Raw genomic sequence first — 19519 nt, 5'->3', positions numbered from 1 at the left:
CCCGAGATTCCCAGGTTTCTCCCCACATACTTCCCCGAGATTCCCAGGTTTTTCCCCACATACTTCCCCGAGATTCCCAGGTTTTTCCCCATATACTTCCCCGAGATTCCCAGGTTTTTCCCCACATACTTCCCCGAGATTTCCAGGTTTTTCCCCATATACTTCCCTGAGATTCCCAGGTTTTTCCCCATATACTTCCCTGATATTCCCAGGTTTTTCCCCATATACTTCCCTGAGATTTCCAGGTTTTTCCCCATCTACTTCCCTGAGATTCCCAGGTTTTTCCCAAATATACTTCCCTGAGATTCCCAGGTTTTTCCCCCACATACTTCCCCGAGATTCCCAGTTTTTTCCCCCACATACTTCCCTGAGATTCCCAGTTTTTCCCCCACATACATCCCTGAGATTCCCAGTTTTCCCCCCCACATACATCCCTGAGATTTCCAGGTTTTTCCCCACATACTTCCCCGAGATTCCCAGGTTTCTCCCCACATACTTCCCCGAGATTCCCAGGTTTTTCCCCACATACTTCCCCGAGATTCCCAGGTTTTTCCCCATATACTTCCCTGAGATTCCCAGGTTTTTCCCCATATACTTCCCCGAGATTCCCAGGTTTTTCCCCATATACTTCCCTGATATTCCCAGGTTTTTCCCCATATACTTCCCTGAGATTTCCAGGTTTTTCCCCATATACTTCCCTGAGATTCCCAGGTTTTTCCCAAATATACTTCCCTGAGATTCCCAGGTTTTTCCCCCACATACTTCCCTGAGATTCCCAGTTTTTTCCCCCACATACTTCCCTGAGATTCCCAGTTTTTCCCCCACATACATCCCTGAGATTCCCAGTTTTTCCCCCACATACATCCCTGAGATTCCCAGGTTTTTCCCCCACATACATCCCTGAGATTCCCAGGTTTTTCCCAACATACTTCCCTGAGATTCCCAGGTTTTTCCCGTATATGGAGTATTCCATGGAGCAAATGTTAACGAAGGAGGGGTGGGGGGCAAACATGACTATTACATAATCAAAGGACATCCCTGTATCTCTAAAATAACCAGAGTTATGAGCCTCCAAAGTACAGTGTTAATCCTATGGAGGGAATGTTCACGAACATTTTGCTCAATTACTCGGCCCCTGTTTGACGCAAATTTCCCTGATTTCCCTGAATTTTACCAAAAATTTGAAATTTCCCTAAGGGTTTTGTCAACTATTTATTTCCCTGATTTTTCCAGGTTTTCCCTGTTCTGCAGGTTTGTATGGACCCTGTTATAGAATTTTTAAAACTGACTGAAAACTTGCTCGCTACTAAAAAACCTTCGATCTCTCTCTCTCTCTCCCTCTTACTAGTCTCGTTAATGACAAAAAACTAAGCTGACTTACCTTAGGTATATGAAGTGGTTCAATATACTTGAATAATCTACCGATAGATGGCAAACCAAACTGCTTATAAGGATCTTCGGCGTAAACTCGGGCTTCAACTGACCACCCTTTCAGCGGTACATCACTTTGCTGGAAATTAAGGTGGTGTCCTGTTGAATAAAGATAAACATATCTCAATTACAGTCCATTTAATCAGAAGATTACATTTTAAATAGTATGCAACTTAGAGGAAAAGTTCAGGTAACATAACATAATACCTAAATCTAAAAGGAAAAATATTAAAAATAAATAAATGATATATTACCAGGGATAGATGTAATTTTTGAAGCAGGAATGGAGAATAGAGTAATCTGGGCGCGCGTGCAGCCCCGGACCCCTTCCATAGGACGGAGGGGTATGAAAGAAGGGACGGGTCATAGCGACAGAGGTAAAAAGGGAATTACGTATTTTTCGCCATCCCCGTCAGCAACGTTATCAAAACATAGTTTAAGTGAGCCAATAAGATAATTTAAACTTTTCGTTACGTGTTGGAAGGAGGGGCTCTATACTGGGCTATGAGTCGGACTGAAGTAAATATTAACCGTTCTCCATTCCTGCTTCTAAAATTACATCTATCCCTGTTATTACAAAATAATTAGCATTTAATTATAGTCTTTAGAAAAATTAACGATTACTGCGCCATCCGATATTGGTTTAGTGGGGTCTGCTAGCCAGAATCTCTTACCCCTACGAGTACGGGATTGGTTGAATTCTCATAGGCTGAGAGGTAAAGAGTAAGTGGTTCGGGTTAGCAGACGCCACTAAACTAATGGCGGGTAGCGCAGTAGTCCTTAATGTTTTCTTAAGACTAATTAAATGCTAATTATTTTGAAATAAGGGATCATTTATTAATTTTTTAATATTTTAATTTCCTTTTATATTTCGAAAAAGGCCGTTCTTTTAAGGTATGTTATATTAGTTACATTTTTCCTTTAAAATTATACCATGTATACCATTAGGTTACCATCTATAAATCATAATGTTTTACCTTTGGCAATGCGAATCATTTGTTGTACTAAATCAATTCCAGTTGTGCATTCTGTAATTGGATGTTCAACCTAAAGAAAACGCTATTATAAGAAACAGTTCTGAACATAAAATCTATTTCACATTATTCACTTGTAATCTGGTGTTCATTTCTAGGAAGTAAAAGTTTTTCTTTGAATCAACTAAAAATTCAACAGTACCTGAAATAAAAAAAAAAACCAAAATATGTATATAATGAAAACAGTGCCATCTTTATGGATCTAAGCATAAGTTTATAAGTGATTTGTTCCATATGTATGATACTTCCTATAATTCGTAATGCTAGAGACTTACAGCTCGAGCTAGTTCGAGAACGACGGAAGCGAGAATTGCAGACTACACTCGGTTAATTTTGCAGTCCATCTAAGCCCTATAGAGCCAACCAACAAATAAACAAGTTGGCTTGGCCTTGTCTCCATTTAAAGGGACTGCAAAGAAGGCATGGGCGGGTGGGTAAAAATTATTTGAAATACGTCACAGACATCACGTGATGCCAAGATGCAAAGGCTCCTCATGTAGTGGAACTGGACATCTAGTCCTTGTTTTTCGCGAGATTGCAGCGCCAATTCCATGAAGTGGTAGTTTTCGAAATAAAACGAACTAAGCTTCTTTGAACCACGCCTCTCCTCGGTCACGTGCCTCTGACGTATTTCAAATAATTTTTACCCATCCGCCCATGCCTTCTTTACAGTCCCTTTAAGGGATAGGATCACTTGACTAAAAAAAGTTGACTGTAGTGCCATCTGTCGTTGAGCGACGAAAATAAATGTCTTATCTTTCTGATTGGGTTAGAGTCTACCTCTTGGGGTAAAACAGGTTATGCGCATGGCAAAAATCAAGCCAATCAGGTTATCCCTTTCTCGCCTCAAAACCCGAGAACAAGATCTGAGCCGTTATAAAAATTCAAAAGATTTGTTGGTTGGGTCTATTTAGTCTGTACTAAGCCTTTGACAGCGCCTAGCCAGGCGTCGCTTTACCAGAATCTATGACCTACCTCATCCACTTCATGACAAGCTCCAGTTTGTAACCAGTGACAAACTTATTAAACATATCTTGTAAACTAATGCTAATGTAGATTCAAGAGCCTCTCTCCACTTTACCCTGAAAATTCTATTCACTATGCTACTTTCAATTCATCATGTGACTTCAAGATTAAAGAATTCTGTGAATACGTTATAATACCATTAGGGACTTGGCAATTCGGGCTTAACTCCGCCCCCAGCGCCAATATGGTATGTTTTTTAGCACTAGTGAAAGGTTCAAAGGTAGTCTGACGTTGCATGACGTAGTACCGCCAAGTCCCTATAGATGCTATCATAGTCAGGGGCGGAATTGACTGGCCAGCTAGCCTAAGCAAAGGCTAGTTTTAGCGCCGCCCTCTGTGACGAGGTAATAAATGACTAATGAAGATTCAAGAATCTCACCCCATTTACAACGACAAGTTGACGATAATTCACCATGCTACTTTCAATTCATCATGTGACTTATAGATTATAACAATTCTGGGCTGTGATTTAGTTAGAACAAATGCCAATAGATGGTACTTTAGTCGAGGGACGACGTTGATTGGTTTAACAAAGTCTAGATTTAGCTCCGCCCTTGTGCATATGTTCTGATTGGTTCCTGTATATGGCAAGGTAAAATTGCTGTGTAGACGATCAGCCAGTATGTTATGGGCTCAACATTAGAAGTAATTGGCAATAAATGATTCATTTTATAACAACGAAGACTTAGATCAAACCTTATGGTTACAAAATAACAGACTGTCCAAAAACTTTCTAATTATGTCTCAGAATAACAAGTTTTCATTTGGGCATTCTAGTATGCACATTTTTGAGAAACTAGATGATTTTTCCAGGAACAAATTAGGAATATGAGAACTTTATAGAGATAAATGGTTAGGTCTTGGTCAAAAATGACGTCACCCTTACTTTAAAGCAAATGCAGGGAAACAAATTTCACTGAGATTTTTACCCATATATTTCTCTGAGTTTTCCAGGTTCTTTTTCCCATATATGGAGTATCCTATGGAGCGAATGTTAACGAACATTTTGCTTAATTACTCAGCTCCTGTTTGTTGTAACCCCAAGTACTTGGTTTTGTTGGAAAGGGGAGAAATAGGACTGTAACATACTCAAAAAACATCCCCGTATCTCTAATGAAACCCGAGTTATGAGACCTCCAAAGTATACTGTGAAATATCCCATGCCAAAGGGACTGAAAAGAAGGTGGGTAAAAATTATTTGAAATACGTCAGAGTCACGTGACCGAGGAGAGGCGTGGTTCAAAGAAGCTTAGTTTGTTTTATTTCGAAAACACGCACAATTGCCACTGCAATCTCGCGAAAAACAAGTACTAAGTGTCCAGTCCCACTCTATGTAGAGTCTTTGTACCTTGTTGTCAAATAATTACTATCCGCCCGCCGATAACTTAATTCTTCACAGTCCCTCTAACCTTACGGAGGGAATGTTTACGAATATTTTTCGTAATTACTTGGCACCTGTTTGCAAACTTCCCTGAATTTTACCAAACTTGTAAATTTCCCAGAGGTTTTTGTCAACTATTTATTTCCCTCATTTTTCCAGGTTCGTATGAACCCTGAAATGCCGGCACCAGCACCTAACATTCCGGCAAATCTTCTACCAGAAACTTCTACCTTGCCAAAGACTGAACTCAATCAGATCTTTTTGACAAGGGCGGAGATAAAATTAGCTTTTACTAACCTTAGTAGGCCGTAGACCAAGAAAAATATTCGCCTATTTCTTGTTTTAACCGCAATACACACAGTCTCGAGAGGCTCAAAAGTGTGGATCTTCATGATTGGTCAGAATATGTGGGCAACTTAGTAGAGCATTTTATCACGGATGTGTATTGTAGAAGGAGTAGAGACTAGGCCTCTAGGGCCTAGACACAAGCGTACTAGTGCTCCGCGCACAATTTTCGCGCATTCCGAGCCTATGTAAACAATCTCTGACGTCACGTGTTTTAAAGAAGGCGTTGTTTTCTTCTTTCCCGGCTTAATTCTTTGAATATTTTCCATATTATAGTTAATATCATAAGTGAATAGTTAATTAGCTCCCTATAAGTTAGACAGAACTCATTAACTGTATGTTAACAGCAATTTGCTTAAGCCAAAAAGACCGCCAGTAAAAGCGACACTAAGCGACTGAATCTGGAACTAGATCAGGGATGCCGCGAAATGCATAGTTGGAAAAGTGATTCAATGTTTTGAGGAAACTCGCGCGAGGGAGCAATCAGAGCATGCGCGAAGCCGCGACCGTGGAGGCTGGCGGAGGAGATTTGATGGCTCGGCGGCGACGTAAGTTCGTAAGCCTCGGCGCAGCGGGTCCTGATTGTTAATTTCGTAAGGTTAATTTGAAACCAATCTATTAACCAAAATATACTCTCTCACTGCACGTTAAGCCTTTGACTGTTAAGTTTGTGGAATAACTAAGCATATAATGATTAATTATTGAATATATAATTTTTCAGTCTGGAAGATACTTTTTGGAGAACAAACCTTTAGGTTTAAGAATTTAGGTTTAAATCCCTAAAATACTTAATGCACATTAATAATATCGACCTTTAAATAACTAAAATTGTCTAAAAGGCGAGAACTCCCAGCTTTAACAGACGACTGTGTCAGCTGACTTTAGTGATTTATATTTCTACCAACAGGTGTCAGAGCATACATTTTTTTCTACAAGTACAAAATCTACAATAAGCACATTGCCGTTAACACAAGAGCAATTAGCTCGTCCAACTTATAGTTAATTATTCACTTATGTTAATATAAATAGAAATAATAGTAAAAATAAAATTTAAATAAGATTTGCAAACCGTTGAGAAACTCCCGTCACTCGGACTCGATACACAAAAGACCGAGGCTTAACCCTCCTGAATGTTCGTAGCTCACGGCCATCTTTTGGCTCGTCTAGGTTTGGAGGGAGGGTCAAAATTCATACCCCCTTTTGATGGACAAATAAGGTCTAGCTTTTTTTAGTAGAGGGGAAGCTACGAGTCTCTACTCATTCTACAATACAGCTCCGTGATTTTATACTAATAAAGCTATGACAAGTTGGCCGTCAAAAACAACGTTTACCGACCAGGCACGGAAATAAGGTTTTAAGTATTTTTCTGGATAAAGCAGAAGGGTCAAGACTCTTCTCGTAGTATTATAATATACTCGTGAGTCTTGTAGAGCTGTAGGAAAGTGTAGGCTGGCGTGTCCAAGGCTTAGTGTCTATTTTGAAACTGATAATTAAAAACTTAAAATTAAAAAAAAGGTGCCAAGCCTTAACTGCGTTGCTGATAACGAGGACTCTAAGCAGACGACAACTAAATATTATAAAACGAAAATTTCTTAGTTGAAGGATTTCAAGTAGAATCGAGAATAATATGAACCGAACCGAACTGATTTCAATTCAAAAATCCTGTACTACTGAGGGAAAAACAACTTACAGGCGGATTTTTTTTCTTGGTCTATTCAACTCCTCTCTATGATAGCATCTAGCGGCATTTCTTTAAACTAAACCAAAGCCGAGACTGACCAGAAGCAATTAATACCCTGGTCCCGAGGACCAATAACCCCCACTTCTTGAATTTAAAAACTAGTCCAAGCAATTAATAAATTGTTTCTGGACCAGAGGAAGTGACCAGAACTTTAGATTAAAAAGGTTTCACATAATTACCCGCTGAATCATATCCTACAGTTTTAGCTAGCGAAACTGCTTGCTCTCCCATTGCTTTTCTTAGCGCCGGATCCATGAAAGGACTGTAATTGCAAATATAGCAACCAAAATTAAACCACACTCACTGCAATTACAAATTTTACAAAACAACAGCATTCCCATACCTAGGAGACTCTTCAATAACTTTCTGATTCCTCCTTTGAATGGAGCATTCTCTTTCATTAACATAAACAGCGTTTCCATGCTTATCGCAAAGAACCTGTATTTCTATATGACGTGGTTTCTCTACATATTTTTCTACAAGCAGCCTATCATCGCCGAAACTCGACGCTGCTTCTTGCGAAGAAAACCTAAAACCTTCCCTGGAAGTAAAATAAATTATAATAAAGTCTGGAACTGACAACAGAAATAATGCGAAAATGGGTCATTTTCTCACGCTATTTACTATTGAAGCATGGATTAACTAACGCTAGGGATTGTTCACTAACCGTGTTTCCCATGTAATGCTATCGCCAACTACCTGTTCCAAATTATTCCTTGATTCCCCTCTTCATTCCCCCAATTTATTGGACCAAAATGGATGTAGATATAGCGCCATCTCTCGGCAAAATAAATCGTTTTTGGCCAATTTAGTCAGGATTTCAATTTTGACGTCATAGGACACGTGATATTTGGTCCAATTTTCTTATAACTTCATGTTAGGGATAGTAGCTGCTGCTAGGGGGCGTTTGGAACATGCGTGTTTTATCTTTTTGGGGGAACGAACTATCCCTAGCGTTAGTTAATCCATGATTGAACTGAAGGGGTATCCTGTCGTCTGCTAGACACGTGACTGAGGCAATGTGGAGTCGAGCAGTGGCTGTTAAAAGCCTGGCATCCCCTAGTAATTAACGGGGGTCGTGTTTGGATTGAGAGAGGTCGGTTGCGATTAGCGATGTCAGTCACAGAAAGCAGACGACAGGATATGGACCGAGAGTGTGCCGTTACTTATAATAAAGGGGGTTTATGTTTATAGGGGGTTAGGTCTAACTTCTTACAGAACTACGTAATATGCAAGAGTTGACACTCAATTTCTCAGGTTCATTACATCATTATAAGTTTATAAGAAATGTTCCATGAGCTTGTCACAAAGTGACGTACGTCACAGATTCTTGTAAAGCGACGCCTGGTGAGGCGCTGTCAAAGGCTTAGCACAGAATAGATAGGACGATGGAACTCCTGTAAAGCGAGTGTAGTCAATTCTCGCTTGTCGTTCTCGATCGAACTAGCTCGAGCTGTAAGCCTCTAGGACTACGAAGTATAGGTAGTGTCATACTTATGGAACATACCTAATAAACTTGTGATTATATAGATAGTGTGCACCAATTTCTTAACTTTAACTGCCAGTAATTTGCGAGAGCATCTACAGCAGCTTTGGAACTGATTGATCTGAATCGAACTAAACTACAAGCTTTTAAGTCTGTCGTGGATAGGGGTTGAATTGCACTCACAAATGACTGAAACACTATCAGTTAGTTTGGCATTTTATAATATTAACATAGATTATAATAATGTATAAAAGGTTCACTGAGAGAAACGCGAACCACAAGGATTCGAGATCTAGTCATCAGGGTTCGAACAAAATTTTTGTATTGAAAATCCCTGACTTTCCCAGCATGTCCCTGACCAAATTTTGCAATATCCCTGACCATTTTAAGGTGTTTATCAGTGTCCGCTTTACCACACTTTGCCCGTGTTTGGCATTAATATACCAAACGAAATCACTAACCTATCCCCGACTTTTTAGGAAAAAACTTTGAATATAACGGTAACAGACAGTGGAAATTGAAACTTAATTTTGTTGTCGATACTTACAAAGCTTCGTGATCATTCCAAGCAATCCTCATTCCTTTCCCACCTCCGCCAGCAGAGGCCTTAATCATAACAGGATATCCTAGATAATTTACGAAATTCGATACAATCAGGCTTATGTTCTTATATAACGTTTTCCATGGGGGTCATCCGAAAAATATCATATTTCATTAGAAAAAACGAGCGGCTACGAGAAGGAGGCGCGCCTTCCAGTGGCCCATTCGCCACTTTCCCGGATTGATCCCAACCGCTCCGACTCTAGAAACGGAGCGACCAAAATCTAGCGCCTGGTTACGTCACAAACCCGCTTTGAAAATACGCGATGTACAAGGTTACCTCCTATTTTTTAAATGTTAGTAGTTTCTGGTAAGCGCCATCTAGTGAGCGATTTCTGTACTTTGATTTTATTCCGCATTTTAAAAATTGCCGCGGACAACAAGAATCTTTATGACACAGAGTTAAGCCTTTGTCAGGTCTCGAATGAGGTTTGCAAACCTGCGATCTCCACTCCCTTAAATCCCTATCAGTCAAGAACGGAACATGTTCTACCCCAACTTGCCATTTTTATTTTCAAAACTTATTAATTAGTAATGAAAATTAAAAAATATGTTCAAATCACCGGATTCATGGCGCCAAAGGATTTCAGACTTTGGTTTTGAACTTCCTGCTTTTGAACGCTAGATGGCTTTAAACACCGACAAAAATACCGAATTTTACGCTTTACTTCGACGCTAGATGGCGGTAGCAAAAACTACTAAGACTCAATGGCAGCCCCCCCTGGAATTTGCTTGCTAAACGACGTATACTTTTGTCTTCATTGGGAGCAACTAGATCCAGTCCTCCAACCTATAGCGATGACGTAACAAGAATATACGGAGCGATCTTAGAGCGCTCTCAGGTGACCCCAATAGAAAACGCTATTACTTTCATTGCAGTATTTTCTTACCGATCTCTTTTGCAATCTTTAAACACTCTTTCGGAGTCTATTTCAAAATTCAAGCGCAAAAAACTATATTAAATCTAGCTCAAAACTATAATTTACGATTCACGCTTGATACCTTGACAACACCATCAAAGCCAGGAATACAATGTACACCAGCTTTTCTTGCCAATATTTTGCTTTCGATTTTATCTCCCATGGCATGGATAGCTTTAGAGTTTGGTCCGATAAAAGCTACGCCAGCATCAGCCTTAAAATTACAAAGAGCTGAAAATTAGCTTATCATTCCTAAATGAATGGAAGTATTCAAATTATGAATGATGATAATCAAATTTAAAATAATAATAGCTTTAATTACGCAATAAAAAGTTAAGAGCGCGAACAAAATAACCAAAATTATTCACGTCTTACAGGCACATCATCATTTCTGAATAGGGACTTGGCAGTACTACGTCATGCAACGTCAGGCTACCTTCCACCCAACGTGGGAAATAAGGCGGTGACACAGGACAAATGACCATTTTAAAGACAGCCTGGCTCAAGGGTAACCAGAGTCCAAACATTAACTCAAACATTTTAATTATGAACATCCTTTGTTTAGCAGACGACATGCCCTGTTCAATGGTCATCGACCAGTTTATTTATTCCAGGCCAATATAGAAAAAAATCCTTATTTCCCACCCTACTCCCACCAGTGCTAAAAAACTTACTAGGAGCAGTCTGGGAAATAAGGATATTTTTTAAACTAGTCCTTGGGACTATTGACCCCATGGTATCCTAAATAATAAACTGGTCTCCGGAGTGGTCCCAGCCTTTGTTCTCGTATATACTTGCAACTAATAAACTGGTCCCGAGGACCAGTAACCCCCACTTTTAGAATTAAAAAACTAGTACAAAAAATAATAAACTGATTTTGGACCAGAGGAAGTGTGCTATTTCCCAGACTGACCAGGAGGAGGGGTAAAAAACCATACCATAATGGCGCTGGGGGCGGAGTTAAGCCCGAATTGCCAAGTCCCTATTTTTAGAAAGATTTTCAATTCGCGTATTTGTATCGTCATATCATGTGGTTTCGTTGCTGTGTTAAGTATAGTTTGTGGCCCTTGGAATAAAAAACTATGCTTCCGTAACACAGAAAGATAAACCAAATCACGATACGTGTATGTGAATTGACATTCTTACCCAAAATTCAGACTTGAAGATGCGCCTGTAAGACGCGAAACTATTCGCATGGATGAAGGATGCGCGTGCAAAACATTCGACGCTCTACAGGATGTGCAACTCCCTATACTAAAAAGTAGACAAGTCGATACTAGCGCCGCCTGGCTACCAGCGCTGGAAACCCTCGCGGGAAAAATAAAAAATACTGGACATAAGAAAAAAACACGCGCTACCGTCGATTTTTTCCTTAGCGTCGTCTGCTAGAAGCAAAACAGTGATTTTTTTTCTTATTTTTCCCGCGAGGGTTTTCAGCGCTGGTAGGCAGGCGGCGCTAGTATCGACTTGTCTACTTTTTAGTATAGGGAGTTGCACATCCTGTAGAGCGTCGAATGTTTTTCACGCGCATCCTTCATCCATGCTATTCGTCTATTTGTTCGCGCTTTTTACCGTTCATTGCGTAACTGAAGTGGTAATAATTTTATAATTTATTAAAATGGAATTATAACGTAATTTTACCAATCTTTTTGCAAATGCAGTATTTTCTGATAAGAATCCATACCCTGGGTGAACCTGAATGAAGATACAGAAAATAAAAATAAATATTTAGAACTAAAAATCAAAATAAGAATGAGCGTTTATTAAACTACCGCAGCCTAAATTGATAATCTCGTCTTTAAACTAACATAAGTTCATAAGATATGTTACATAAGTTGGTCACTGGTTACAAACTGGAGCTGTCATGAAGTAACGTAGGCCATATGTTCTTGCCTGGTCAGGTGCTGTCAAAGGCTTAGTAATGCAGACTAAATAGGATTAAGATGGATATCCTGCAAAACTACCCCAGTGTAGTTCATTCACGCTTCGATCGTTCTCGAACTAGCTCGAGCTGTATGTCTCTAGCATTACAAAGTATAGGTAGTGTTCTACTTATGGAACATATCATATACCACTGAGTATTCCAAGGTTCCCTTTACAAACTTGATAACCATAAATGACATCTTGCGTTCCCTTCTTAGGTTTAAAAAATATGAATTATTAATAATTATATTCTAAACTTTTATCTACAAAGGGATGACCACAATCAGAAGTGGTATGAGACTAGAAGTATTGAGCTAACCAAATTCTTCACTCGGTGAAAGTGAATATTCTTGATAACACACCAACGGTTGGCCCTCTGGTGGCGGTTTCAGAATTTCCCCTCCAAAACGAGAGACGCTCGCGGTGGTAGACGGCCGAACTAGATTCAAGCACCCGCGTCCGTGTTCCGCGGCTTTAGGTTGAGGGGAAGGGGGGAGGAAATCTTTTTGGAACTCGGCCAATTTTTTTTCTCTCTAGCGTAGGCGCGATTGAAGCGGCGTAAAATCCTCAATTTTGTTCACTAATGCCAGGATCTATTACCAATGCTAGAGCCCTTCACTTCTAGTCTCATCTCACTTCTGCCACAATGCATACAGGGGTGGTGGCTAGTCTCTACGCATAGCTACAAAGATTCTACAAGGACAGCTTCGCGCTCGGTGTCCGCTCTCAAAAAAAGTGAAATTTTAAGTTGCCGCATTGTGCCGCCGAATTGGTTGTCGCCGAGGTCAGATTAAAGAAAATAGTTTAGCAGCCGTTAAATAAGTTATCTATGCTTGGTGGGTTATAATTGGTTAACCACTTCATTCGTCTGCTTAGGGAAAGTCCAAAAAATCCATGGCCAAAGCTATGGAAACGTTAGACTCACATACTTATGTGTTTTCGCGACAAGGGTGCCACCAAGCGGCAACGGATAGAAACTTATAGAAACCTTAAATAAGATGGTCTTCTTCTAAATTCGAAGGCCGAGGCCGCAACGGTTAAATGTACAATTACGATAAAAGACTCCAAAATAACGCATCGCTAAATTGGCTTCATATGGTAGTTACAAAAATATGTACATGTTAACATTTTCATTCTCATCTTCTTCGTCGTGATCCGCCATTTTTAAATCGCAAAGAGGAACCTGTAAACCGGAAATTCGGTACCCCCTAAAAGTTTCCTCAATATACAGCTAGGATCGCGTGTAACAGAAAACCACATAAAGTAGAAAGATCGCGTTGCGAGTCCCGGGGGTTGTTCATGGTCTTAGGGTGGGCTCAATTAAAGACGACATCAGTCACGTGGTGAAGTTTATTTCCCACATTTGAACTGTAACCGAGCGTTCTCAAGGGCCGTCTAGCGGGGATCCCTGGTAGCTATTTAGGTCGCTCCACCTGGTGGTGAATCCTTGTAACGGGCTCCCCGTTACAGAACAAGAGGCTAAGAAGAATCAGGGCTTACGACTTCGCAAACGATTTTGATTTCTATAATAATGTAATCGCTTTCAACAACTCGTTATATGTTATCGCCACCCCTGACGTCATTACATTAGGTTTTAATATGATATCATGAGGCTTAAATATCAAATTAGCCGTATCTCGAATCAGAACGTGGTCAAAAAAAAATACTTTCAGGCTGATGCCTGGGCTCTCCAGCGCTTCTACCACCGGAAGCCGGGCTGTTACACTCAATATGCGCCCTCATCTTGTCTTAACTACTCAAAACGCGTCACAAGCTTGTAAGCCAACGCCCAAATCAAATATATAGGTTAGAAGGGTGTAACCGATTGGCTTAAGAAGCTACAAGGGAAATAGATTCATGATATACTGTATTGTTAACAAGTGCAACCATGGACTAACCAAGGATTATTTAAAATGTCTAAGGATAAAACGCAGAGAAGGAAATATCGAAGGCAGATGTTCCAAACGGTACCTAGTGGGCACAATCGGCAAACCGGAAAGCCAATATTTTGAAGCGTCAACACGTGACCGGCTTCTTGAAAGTTTTGTCGCTCTATGTCTGCTCTAGCAGATCTACTAAGACCTAAGCCTTGCCCATTAAACTAAATTAGTGTAAACTCACCCCATATATTCTTGAACTGAATGTTTGCCTTAATCAAGGATTATTGCTTTAATCTATTATTATTTTTTTTATTATTATGATTTTTAGGAACTAACTTCATTCTTGAATCTTCAACTAAACGTTCTTAACGACCGTTGACAATTCGAAAAAGAACTATACAGCATGCTTTCGAAAACTATCTCCCTTTTGTCTTTGCTTTCGCGAAAATAAGATAGGTGGCGCCATATTTATATTTATTTTCCGTTTGACGCACCAAAACAGCAGGTGGAGAAGAGGGGGATGGGTTAAAATTTCGGAACAACTAGAGAACATTCCCTTACTATAGAAATCTGTGTGTGCGTTTTATCCTTAGACATTTTAAATAATCCTTGGATTAACTAACTCTAAGGGATTGTTCATTCCCCTAAAAGACAAAATTTGCACGTTCTAAGTACCCCCTAACAGGAAGTGATAAGAAAATTGGACAGCATATCACGTATCTTATGACATCCAAACTTAAAAACCTGAAGAAAAGTTCTGAACCATGTCTTAACCAACGCATTTTAAGATGAAAAGCAACAGTTGGCATTAAAAATCATTATTCTATTTTTGTTCTCATTAAATATAATTGTAATTAATTAAGCACGAATTAAGTTCTTAATTATAGTCTCGAAATTCAAATCCCGCCTTATTTAGGAGCCGCCATCTTTAAAATCAGCCAAAACGAATTATTTTGCCGAGAGATGCCGCTATACGCACATCAGTTTTGGTCCAAAACATTTGGGGAATGAAGAGAAGAATCAAGGAATAGAGTAATGTCAGTTCTACTAGGCAAACGTCATACCATAGAGTAGTGTCGGTAGAGGGGGGGAGTAGACTGTGTTTCCCTCCCTCTAGGCGCGCTTTTGTAAGAGGGGATACTGTACGCGCCTGGTAGGGGGGATGACACTTAGCTAAGAGATAGAAGGGTATGACGTTTGCATACGCAGAACTGACATCCAGCTCTAGCTCAGTGTCATCCCCCCTACCAGGCGCGTACAGTATCCCCTCTTACAAAGCGCGCCTAGAGGGAGGGATAAACAGTCTACTCCCCTCTCTACCGACACTACTCTATAATTGGGAAACAGGGTGAGTGAATAATCCATCAGCGTTAGTTAATCCATGTTCCAACTGAGCAATTGATATTTTCATTATCCTTAATAGAGCTATCTCAGAAGGCTTAGTGTGACGTCACCCATGCTATTTGCTCATAGAACCAAAGCGGTACCAAACATGGCCGCCCACTTCCAAAGCTAATATCGTGACGTTTTTACCTAGACACTGATGTCACAACTGAGCTAGCTCTATCGCAAGGAATATACATTCCATGACAAGCACATCACTTACAGCTTGAGATCCACTCTTCTTAATGGCATCAAATATAGCATCCATATTTAAATAACTTTGATTTGTTGGAGCTGGTCCAATGCAGTAGGCCTCGTCCGCCATCTTCACGTGCAGCTTTGTATTAAAAATCCCCAGAATTATCAGAATATATGAGAAAAGTGCAGAATTAGAATAAAGCTTAGAATTTCCACGGAGCTGTATAGTAGAAGGAGTAGAGACTCATAGCTTCTCCTCTACTAAAAAAAAGCTAGACCTTGTTTGCCCATAAAAAGGGGGTATGAATTTCGACCCTCCCTCCAATCCTAAACGAGCCCGTGTAAACAAGAAACATGGCCGCGAGATACGGACGTTAAGCCTCGGTCATTTGTGTATCGAGTCCGAGTGACGGGGGTTTTTCATTCTCACGCGTTTGAAAATCTTATTTAAATTCATATCTTTACTATTTCAATTTATATTAACTATAATATGGAAAATATTCAAAGAATTAAACCAGGAAAGAAGAAAACGACGCCTTCTTCAAAAGTTAAAACACGTCAGAGATTGTTTACATAGGCTCGGTATGCGCGAAAATAATGCGCGGAACATTAGTACCCTAATGTCTAGACCACCCTTAGAGCCCTAGTCTCTACTCCTTCTACAATGGACCTCCGTGGAGTTTCTACTATCATGTATTTCTTACAGCCATTGAATCCACATCACTGTGAACAGCAACTGTTCTGATGCCCATTCTTCTGCAAGTTTTGATTATTCTACAAGCTATTTCGCCTCTATTTGCTATAAGGATCTTTGTGAATTTCTGTTGAAAAAAAACATTTAATTATATTTATTAATTATAATCTATGATATTTGCTATTGAAAACTTCAGGAAACGAATAAGACAATAACTAAGGAAATGTCATATTCTGTAGCACCAAAAACGAATTTATGTAAAAAGGAAGTTGAAAGAAAGGGGGGACATTAAGATTGGGGAAATTAGTCCCCCCCAGCACTTCTAATTATGTTCCGTAAGAAAACTAGAGGCCGCTAGAAGCATTAGCTTCTGCAACGCTTCTGCATGGTAATGGGAAACTGCCAGATTCGACTCTCCTGGTTTGCTCCATGTTAATAGATTTAACTTTGTATTATCAAACTACATTGATTATAAAAGCTTCTTTATCCATTTAAGTATCTCTTTAACAATAATAAACAGGCCTTCAATCTATGCTTACATAATAGGGACCCAATAGTGAATATCCTTGTTTAATTCCTATTACAATTCAGAATAACTAAATTCAACTTACGTCTTCGTTGTGATCCACTGGGTCCATCGTATATAACTTCTCGAAGAAATCTGAATGTTGAACTTTTTCAGTGCTAATGTATTTAACATACCTGTCCAATAAACCGGGCATCTGAAAGAACAGTAAAATAAAACAAAAAGATAATAATAATAATATAGACTAATGGCACCCCATGTTATTTCCCCATAGAGATTAATACAGTCGAAGGCAGAGGGCTGCCATTACTCTATGGCTTTAGGTTTTTCAACTATTTACGCTACTCAAAACAGCAGAAATTGAATTTAAAACGCTAAAAACAAGTCATATTTTGTTCACACTTCCTTTAAAACATCGAGAATGTTTTCATTTCCATTCCTACCTTATAAATTGAATTATCTCCCATGACCAGCGCTTAACAATACGTAGGACTCAAGAGTTACGTTAAAAACTTTGATTACGAAGCTGCTAGTGAAGAACAACACTACTACTACTACCTCAACGCAAAATAATAACACTGGATAAATGGAGTAAACTGTACAGGGAAATTTTGATGACGCTGCAGGATTTTGAATCATAAAACAAGGAAAAAATGGCTTAAACATCACATTTTCAAATATTCAAGGTCATAGAGTTCTTTGACTTCCTCAAAGGAAATTTTAAACACCACAATTCCAAGCCTTAAATGCTTCACTTATAGACTAATCACACACCATGTTATTTCCCCATAGAGCTTAATACAGTCGAAGGCAGAGGGCTGCCATTACTCTATTTAAAAATATTATTAGCACAGTCAAAGTTGGTGTATGTATACCCCCCATTTGTTGGAATGAAAAGGTCTAAGAAATCAGGTATGAATTATTTATTAAATATTAAATTTAGCATCCCATCCATTAAATCCAATAACACTAATTAATTTTCAATAATTAAAGTACGCACTGGAATGTCGTAGCAGTGGTTAATAATTAAACTAAATATTCTTACATCATAATACACTTTTACTTTTCTCTCATCAAAATTCCAGCATTACATCTACATTAATAATTTCAACATAGGCTTATCTAATTTTCAAGGTTTACCTTATGTCTGCGATTTCTAAACAGGGAGGAAAACGAGACTCTGTTGACACGTAAAAAAACGCAAGTTGCCATTCTGTGACGTGAACTTTATAATAAGTAATTAGTGAACTGGAAAAACGAACAAGTTTTTATTCAAGAGTGAAGTTTAGGAATGGAATCAACGACCCATGGCCGGCCACGAAGATCGATTCAAGCGTTGCCTACGTTAATCAAGGCCTGTGCGCAGTGGCTTCGAAGGGGGAGACTTTTAAGAAACGAGACTTCTTATTTTCTCCCTATTTTAAGGCGAGATTTCATTGATAGCTGGACCGAAACGCGCGCGAAAATGAGTATTTAAAATTCAAAGCGCGAGAAAATGAACATTTCAAATTCTAAGCGCGAGAAAATGAACATTTCAAATTCCAAGCGCGAGAAAATGAACATTTAAAATTATTGAGGTCCAGCTAATAGCGCCCCAGGGGAGAGAATTTGGCAACTTAAATTGCCAAAATAAAAATGAAAATAGGCATCGCGCACAGGCCTTGATTGACGTAGGCAGCGAATTAATCAACAGGGCCGGAAATAAGCACAGGAATAAAATTTTAAAATGTTCCATAATTTTTTTTAAAACTGAGGGGGTCTCTAGACAATTCAGCAATAAATTTTTATAGCTTGACTATGGAGTTTCGACACAATTTTTCCCCACTCCACTGGACCATGTCCTATATATTTTCCAGTCAAAGGGGGTCTCTGGAGATATTTCCAATGAGAAATGTTTTTTATTTCTGGCCCTGTTAATCAAGGCCCGCTCGCGCAGGGTGGGAAATAAAGATTTTTTTCAAATGGACATTGGGCCAGCGACCCGCTCCTCTCCCTTGGTCTGGAGGGAATAAATAAACTTTTCCGTGACCATTGAGTCGGGAGGACTATGGTGCCGTAGGTGGGGGTACAAAGGCAACGCTTTAGGTATGGGGGTTTCCACTCCATTACTCTCTCCTTCAAGGTGGAACTGGACATCTAGTCCTTGTTTTTCGCTAGATTGCAGCGCCTATTTCCATGAAGTGATAGTTTTCGAAATAAAACGAACTAAGCTTCTTTGAACCACGCATCTCCTAGGTCACGTGCCTCTGACGTATTTCAAATAATTTTTACCCACCCGCCCATGCCTTGTTTACAGTCCCTTTAAGAGACTGCCTATAGCTAGCCCAGTCTCCCGTACGCTTGGCTTTATTAAAAAGCCTTCGCGTACATTTTCGAAACCGGCTAAGATCCGCATTCCACCAAGGAACAAGCCTCGAGCGGTTTACGGTCTTAAGTGGACAGTTTTGGTGATAGGACTCAATAATAGAGCACTGTAGGACACCAGTCGCCCTTTCAAGATCCTTAGGTCAAATGTGGATGAGAGGGAAAGTATGACCATGGCCATAGAGCCTGTGTTAAAAAACGCGGACATCATTTCTCGCCAATAACTATTTAGTTTACTAGTGACTGATGGACTTAAAACTCGCGATTGAAAGTAGTTCAGACATATATGCTCCTTGGTTTGACCATAGCCCACTGGATCACGCGAATCACGACGCAAGCTGTTCGCGCTATAGCTAAATTACCGAGATTTGTTTTAAACGTATCTAGTTTTATGTGCTCTTCTATTTCTTCGAAAACCTTACTTAAATCCATATTATACCTTCAAATACCTTTTAAAACATTACCAGCTACCAGGCTGGGAAATAAGGATATTTTTTAAACTAGTCCTTTGGACCAGTGACCCCCTAGTGCCTGAAATCATTTACTGGTCTCCGGACTGGTCCCAGCCTTTGCTCTCCAATAGATTT

General features: G+C 39.6%; 1 protein-coding gene across 1 annotated transcript in view; it reads right to left on the bottom strand.

Moving 5' to 3' along the window:
- Positions 1 to 17913, bottom strand: part of LOC149587281 (propionyl-CoA carboxylase alpha chain, mitochondrial-like) — a 36739-nt gene extending 18826 nt beyond the window's left edge. Inside the window, exons 1-13 of the mRNA XM_089863634.1 lie at positions 17709 to 17913; positions 16654 to 16764; positions 16053 to 16169; positions 15374 to 15487; positions 11606 to 11659; positions 10047 to 10178; positions 9935 to 9971; positions 8992 to 9070; positions 7302 to 7499; positions 7138 to 7220; positions 2540 to 2607; positions 2409 to 2478; positions 1382 to 1530 (exon numbers count right to left, since the gene is read on the bottom strand). Of these exons, the coding sequence (XP_089719760.1) occupies positions 1382 to 1530; positions 2409 to 2478; positions 2540 to 2607; positions 7138 to 7220; positions 7302 to 7499; positions 8992 to 9070; positions 9935 to 9971; positions 10047 to 10178; positions 11606 to 11659; positions 15374 to 15487; positions 16053 to 16169; positions 16654 to 16764; positions 17709 to 17780 (1284 nt within the window). The 5' untranslated portion in view covers positions 17781 to 17913. The remainder of the gene's footprint in view (positions 1 to 1381; positions 1531 to 2408; positions 2479 to 2539; positions 2608 to 7137; positions 7221 to 7301; positions 7500 to 8991; positions 9071 to 9934; positions 9972 to 10046; positions 10179 to 11605; positions 11660 to 15373; positions 15488 to 16052; positions 16170 to 16653; positions 16765 to 17708) is intronic.
- Positions 17914 to 19519: the final 1606 nt, after the last annotated feature.

This window comes from Phalangium opilio, unplaced genomic scaffold (genome assembly GCF_054372755.1).
Source record: "Phalangium opilio isolate 3A_F unplaced genomic scaffold, DU_Popi_V2 ptg001170l_1, whole genome shotgun sequence".
Lineage (NCBI taxonomy): Eukaryota > Metazoa > Arthropoda > Arachnida > Opiliones > Phalangiidae > Phalangium > Phalangium opilio.
This window is presented reverse-complemented; position numbering and strand designations above follow the sequence as displayed.